Source organism: Meleagris gallopavo, unplaced genomic scaffold (assembly GCF_000146605.3).
Source record: "Meleagris gallopavo isolate NT-WF06-2002-E0010 breed Aviagen turkey brand Nicholas breeding stock unplaced genomic scaffold, Turkey_5.1 ChrUn_random_7180001951169, whole genome shotgun sequence".
Lineage (NCBI taxonomy): Eukaryota > Metazoa > Chordata > Aves > Galliformes > Phasianidae > Meleagris > Meleagris gallopavo.
The window spans coordinates 40,566-47,036 of NW_011212333.1; the positions used below are offsets into that span (position 1 = coordinate 40,566).

The 6,471-nt window shown below is 57.6% G+C and overlaps 2 protein-coding genes across 2 annotated transcripts in view; both read left to right on the plus strand.

Moving 5' to 3' along the window:
- CLCF1 (cardiotrophin like cytokine factor 1) overlaps positions 1 to 4,222 on the plus strand; it is a 9,640-nt gene extending 5,418 nt beyond the window's left edge. The window contains exon 3 of the mRNA XM_010727976.3: positions 1,808 to 4,222. Coding sequence (XP_010726278.1) covers positions 1,808 to 2,299 — 492 coding nt within the window. The 3' untranslated portion in view covers positions 2,300 to 4,222. The remainder of the gene's footprint in view (positions 1 to 1,807) is intronic.
- Positions 4,223 to 4,268: 46 nt separating this feature from the next.
- Positions 4,269 to 6,471, plus strand: GLYATL3 (glycine-N-acyltransferase like 3). The gene is made up of 6 exons (XM_031557717.1): positions 4,269 to 4,354; positions 4,422 to 4,503; positions 4,708 to 4,815; positions 4,886 to 5,006; positions 5,161 to 5,281; positions 5,764 to 6,471. The coding sequence occupies exons 2-6, from the start codon at positions 4,426 to 4,428 to the stop codon at positions 6,182 to 6,184; spliced, it is 849 nt and encodes a 282-aa protein (XP_031413577.1). The 5' UTR covers positions 4,269 to 4,354; positions 4,422 to 4,425; the 3' UTR covers positions 6,185 to 6,471.

Genomic DNA, 6,471 nt, shown 5'->3' on the forward strand with positions numbered 1-6,471 from the left:
TCTTCTCTTCTCTTCTCTCTCTCTTCTCTTCTCTTCTCTTCTCTTTCCCTCCTTCATGCATTCTAGGTCACATACTTTACACTGCTAACAGTCTGACTTGGGACAAGTAAAAAGCCATTTATTTTGCTCAGTACTCCTTCAATATTTCTATTGTGTCTTTTTTTTTTCTTCGCTGAGTTCCCCAAAGAATAGCCTCTTCCTTGCTTTAATAACTTGGACCTCAGTCAAGGTTGATGCGTTACTCCATTTTGCAGGATATTTTCATCAGAGGAGACAAAACAGTGTCTAATATTGCAATGACTGATCTTTAAAAGTGCTCAGATTAAAGAGGAAATCACTAAGAGTTGCGGAAAATAAATGTAGGAAATAAGCTTTAAAAAGAAAGAATCGGCAGCAAAGGCACTGAACTGTGCACAGTCTGGGGATCTTCTTAAACACAAGAGATGTCCTTGGCAGATCCCCTCAGCCTCAGTTCAGGTCACTCCAATACACATGGGTTACTACGCTATTATCTGTCCCCACAGCCTTCCAGCACCCTTTGTGAGCGAGCCAGCAGCAGCTCCAGGATGTTGTTTCCTTCATGCTGCTGCTTCATACTGTTCTGTACGGACTAAGTCGATCCCAACCAAGGCTTCAGCACTCGTGGGCAACTACATGAAAGCACAGATGTACGTGGTATTTTCTATATTCCTCTTGCTGCTCAAGTGAGACTGCCAGCACGCGCTTAGGCACCGGGAACGTCTCAAAGCAGGTCGGCGATACCAACCCTCAGGAGGGAAGTTTCCACTACTCGGGGCGCAGCAGGCAGCCTTCGGCTCTACCTCGACTAGGATCCAAAGGCGGCTCTTTCGCTCACCGGCCGAGCGGCCCTCCCCCTCCCCCTCCCCCTCCCCCTCCCCCTCCCCTTCCCCTCCCCTCTCCTTGCCTGCCGGTGGCACCAGCCCAGGTGGAGGTTTCACTGTCTCTGCCCTGATCTGCTGCCCCCCTTGCTGCTGCTGATCATGCTGTGGGAATGGTGAGGGTGAAATTGCTGTCTCCACATTGCTGGTGAGCTCTTGCTGAGCTCCCCTGGGTGCCTCATCTGCCTGGAGGAGGAGGGCAGGTGGAAGATGTGGATGCAGACACCTGGAATACGGGTGCATGGAAGACTGGGGACCTTCATGGTGCTCAGAGACATGATGAACTTGGGGACATAGAAACCGGGGGCACAATGGGGAAAAAGTGACATGATGGGTGTGTCCAGGGGATGTGGATATGGAAACCTGGGATGTGGGGACACATGGAGAACGTGGGGACATGGTGGGCATGGCGCTGAGGGACATGATGGGCAGGGGAATGTGGAAACCAGGGGTAAGATGGGGACAGGGAGACACGGTGGGCATATCCAGGTAGAGGACACAAAGGTCTGGGATGTGGGGTATATTGTGTGCAGGGAGACATGGGAACCGGGGGCATGAAGGTTGTGGAGATCTGGAATGTTCTGTAAAGGAGAATGTGGTGTGCAGGGGAATATGGAGACTGGAGAGGTTATTGGTCACCTGTAGCTGGGGGATACAGAGACCTGGGTTGTGGATACCTGTGGTTGCGCACACGGAGAACCTAGGACATGGAGGGCATGGAGACCTGGGACGTGATGGGCAGTGGGATCTGAGACTGGAGACACGGTGGCATGGAGACTTGAGACGTGGTGTGCAGGGGGATGCAGAGACCTGGGATGTATTGGGAATTGGGCGCAGAGACTTGTGGTGTGTGGGACATGGGTGCCAGAGACACGTCGGCTCCCTGTCAACTCCTCCCCTCCTTGCAGCTGAATTACCTGGGCCCGCCCTTCAATGAGCCCGACTTCAACCCCCCGCGGCTAGCACGGGCTGAGCGGCTGCCCAGCGCCACGGTGGACTTGGACCTGTGGCGGGGCCTGACGGACAATGCACGTCTGGCAGCCAACTACCGGGCCTACAGCCGCCTGCTGAAATATCTGCGTGGCCTGGACAGCCAGGTGGGCACAGTGGAGCTGCGCCATCGCCTCGGCCACTTCTGCTCCAGCCTGCAGGGCCTGGTGCTCAGCATCGCCGGCGTCATGTCTTCCCTGGGCTATCCACTGCCTGCTGGCCCTGCCGGACCCCCGCCCTCCTCTGGCACCCCTGCAGCCCCCAACGACTTTCTGAAGAAGATGGATGACTTCTGGCTGCTGAAGGAGCTGCAGACGTGGCTGTGGCGCTCAGCCAAGGACTTCAACCGCCTCAAGAAGAAGGTGCCACCAGCTGTGGTCACACTACGCATCGAGGCCAGGGGCTTCTGAGGGCCCCCACCCTACTGAGGGGATCCCCACAGCAGTGGCCACATCATGTCACCACTTGGCCTTCATGGATGGGGATCACTTTAGTGCCACTGAAGCCACCATCACCGCTTGGCCTTAACAGATGGGGATCCTGACCCCAGAATGCTACCAAAGTCACCCCACATATTCCTCACCACCTCACTGTGCCTTGAGAGATGGAGTTCCCGATCCCAAAATGCCAGCAAAGCCACTCCAAGTCCCCCCCGTCACCACTGTGTGTTAAGGGACAGGTCTCCTCATCGTAAAGTGACACCAAAGCCACTCCACATTCCCACTATCGCCACTGATTTAACAAATGGGGCTCCAGACTCTGAAATGCTGCCAAAGCCACCGCATGCCCTTTCTATCCCTGGAGTGTCATCAAAGCCACCCCACATCCCCAGCATCACCACTGTTCATTAAGGGACAGGTCTTCTGATCCCAAAGTGCCATCGAAGCCTTCCCACATCACCACTGTGCCTTAACAGATGGTCTTTCTGTCCCAAAGGGCCATCAAAACCACCCCAAATATGCACCATCATATTGCCGTGCCTTGACAGATGGGATTCCCGATACCAAAGTGCCACTGAAGCCATTCCATGTCCCCACCATCACTTCTAGGTCTTAAGGGATAGGGATCTTGATCCCAAAGTGCCACCAAAGCCACCCGGCATCCCCCCATCACCACTGTGCCTTAATGGATGGGTCTCCTGACCACAAAATCCTAAGGGACAGGGCTCCTAGACCCCACAGACCTCCCCACATCACCCGCAGTACCTTAAGAGACAGGCACTCAGCCCCAAAGGGTTCCCATGGTGTCCCATTACCTTGCCATGCCTTGGGGGACAGCCTCCTGCCCCCAAGTGCAGCCAATGCCACCCTGCCATCATTTGCAGTGCATTGACACAAGGGGTGGTGACACTGTGGTGTCCCCGTGGCCATGCTGTGCCACCCATTACCCTGTAGGGCTGGGAGCCACGGTCTCCTGCCCTGCCCCACGGCAGCAGTAAGCCCCGCTTAGCCATGAACGGACCAACCCTCCCTTGCATAGGAATAGGCCCAGCTCCCAGTGCAGTAAGCCCCGCCCACCCACAGGAGCACAGCTGGGTGCCCAAGGCTCCGCCCCTGTCACCACCGTTGCATAGCAACCTGCAAGTCCTGCCCACTGGCCCTGGGGGCGTGGCTTGTTCTGGGGGCGGGGGCGGGGCAGAGCCCCAGGGCCACCGTCTCGGTGCGTCTATGAGTGTTTATTTATTGGAGATGTTATTTATTAGGGTATTTATTACAGAAGATCTATTCTTGTATTAACAAATAAAAGCCTTTCTCCAGTGCCTCTGCCCCCTGGCCCATGCCCCCCAGCAGAGGGACCCCGAAGAGCTGCCCACAGGGGCGCAGCTGAGTCTGGTGACAGGCCCTGCCATGCCTTGAGGGGCCCGTCAGCACCGCTACCTCTGTGCCTCCACAGCCCCATTGAGGATGGGGGATGGTGGCAGCACCCCATAGCAGCTTGCCACATGCCAGGGTGGAGGTAGTGGGTTCTTAATGCCCTCAGTAGGGGCAGAGACACCCAGGGTAGGACTGGGCATCAATGTGCCATGTAGATAGGGATGAGATTGGGGGCCACTGTGCCAGGCCAGGGATGGCACTGTGGACCAACATGCCACCATGGCATGGGACTTGGACCCCTATACCACCTGGTGGTGATGGGACTGGTGACCCCCATGGCAACCAGGGCTCAGTTCATGGCCAACCCCCCATGTCCCTGTCACCATGAGAGCAGGGCTATGGGTGTCCCCATCAACATCACAGTGAGGGCATGGGGACCCCAGGTCCCTGTCACCATTGAGGTGACACTGAGGATACGTGAGGCATTGGGGTGCCACGTGCTCTGCGCCTGGCAGGATGGACTCTGCCCATCACCACCCCCAGAGACACTCTGGCCAAGGGGCACTCACCCACCCATGACGGCCACTGGCAGCCTTGGGACACATCACCATCACTGCCTGCCCACAACCCACAAGGACCCACAGACACAAGGTGAGTAACAGCAATGGGGACAGGGATGGGGTGCTCGGGGGTCCCCTCACCATTGACTCTCTGGCAGGGCCATGCAAATCCTGACGTGCCCGGCCCATTTGCAGCGCCTGGAGGCTGCCCTGCGCAGCAGCCTGCCTCGTGCCCTGCCGGTGAGCCACCCACAGCTGCCCCTCCACTATGGGGCTTGTGGGCTACCCCATTCCCTCCCTGACACCCCTGGAGCACACATCTGCTGGGCCATTCTCAAGCACCATGAGCCTGCCCCAGCCAACCCCAACCTGCCTGAGCTCTGCCACCTGCTCAAGGGCAGCCCATCTTTGCCACAGTGGTCTGCATGATGCCGGACTTTGCAGGTGTATGGGGCTGTGCTGAACATCAACCGTGGCAACCCTGGAGACTTCGAGGTGGCAGTGGATGCCTGGCCCAACTTTAGTGCTGTGCTAGCACGGCACAGAGGAGAGGTGGCCAGAGGGGATCTGGGGAGGGGGGGGCCTGTGCCCATGCTGGGGGGCTCAGCACCCCACCCCACAGGCACCACTGAATGACAGCTACAGGAACCTGTGCAGTGCCTTCTACTGGGATGTGGGTGCCTACCGAGCCCTGCTGGAGAGCCCGGGCTGCCTGCGCTGGGACTCTGCTTTCTACATCTTCGGTGGCTGTGGGACAATCATGGGGACATGGGAGGAACGAGGAGTAATGGGAGCGGGGGTGGTTGTGTCAGGAATGGGTGGTGCTGGGAATGTGCGGGGCATGGAGGGCAATGTGGGAACACGGGGGAGTGGAGCCCTTGCTGCTGCCGTCCCCAGGGCTGCAGGATGGCGTGCTGACAGTGTCCCAGGACATTGCATTGGCCAAGGGCATGGAGCTGGAGGTGACTGAGTACTACACCTACCTGCACCCTGACCCCAGCACTCTACCAGAGCCACAGTGAGCCTCAGCCCCATCTCCTTCTGTGTCTCCATCCCTGTTCCCATCCCCTTCTGTGTCCTTGTCTTGTTTCCATTCCAGTCCCTGTCCTATACCCCATCCCATTCCTGTCCACAACCCTCTCCCCAACTCATTCTTGCTCCATCCCATATATGTCCCTGAACTCATCCAGCAGCCATTCAAGCCCTGTCCCCATCTCATACCCATCCGTGGTCATGTACTCATTCTAATGCCAATCCTAAATGTAACTAATGGTAAGTCTAGCCCATCCCTGCTCCATCCCATACATGTCCCCAGTCCCATCCCATCTCCAGCCATGGTCTGGCCCCAGTCCCATTCCAATCCATGGCCACGTCCCCATCGTAACCTTAACCCTAACTGTAACCATAACCTTAATGCTAACCCCTTCCATCCATGTCCCCAACCCCACCCCCACTCACACCCTTGCTCCTGTCCCATCCCTCTCCATGACCACCTTGCAGGCTGGACCCTGACCTGCAGCTGGGCACACTGAGCCCGGCGCACGTGGAGCTGCTGGACTCAACGTGGCCGTACGGGGGGAACGCGTGGAGCCGGCGCTACCTGGGGGAACTGCTGCGCCGATTCCCCTATCTATGCCTGCAGGACCCGGCCGGGGATCTCCTGTGCTGGGTGCTGAGCGACGGCTTCGCAGCGGGAGCGCACGGCTACACAGTGCCGGCTCAGCGGCGCCGCGGACTGATGCGAGCGCTGACGATCATGGCTGCCCGGCGGGCGCACGGCCGCGGCTTCCCGGTGTACGGCCACACGGCCACGGGGAACCGGGGGATGCAGCGGCTGCAGGAGGATTTGGGGCACCGCCGGCTGCCGGGGCTGTGCCGCTTCGTGCTGCACAACCCTGCCCTGGCGCGGGCGGCGCCCTGAGTGCCCCCGGGGAGAAATGTGTGAATAAAAGCAAACGAACCGAAAAAAGTCGTAGCGAATGAACCGACTGCAAAATAAAAAAGGAACGACCGAAAAACAGCAACAAACAAAGAAACACTGAGGGGAAAAAAACAAAACAAAACAAACAAACAAAAAAACCAACAAACCAACCGACCAACCGTGAACGACGTAAACAACCGAAAAGGTGCAAAAAGAGAAGCGCCAATGAATGACCGGACCGAACAACCGAGACAGAACGGCCCGAGCGGCCAAAAAAATACAGGAGA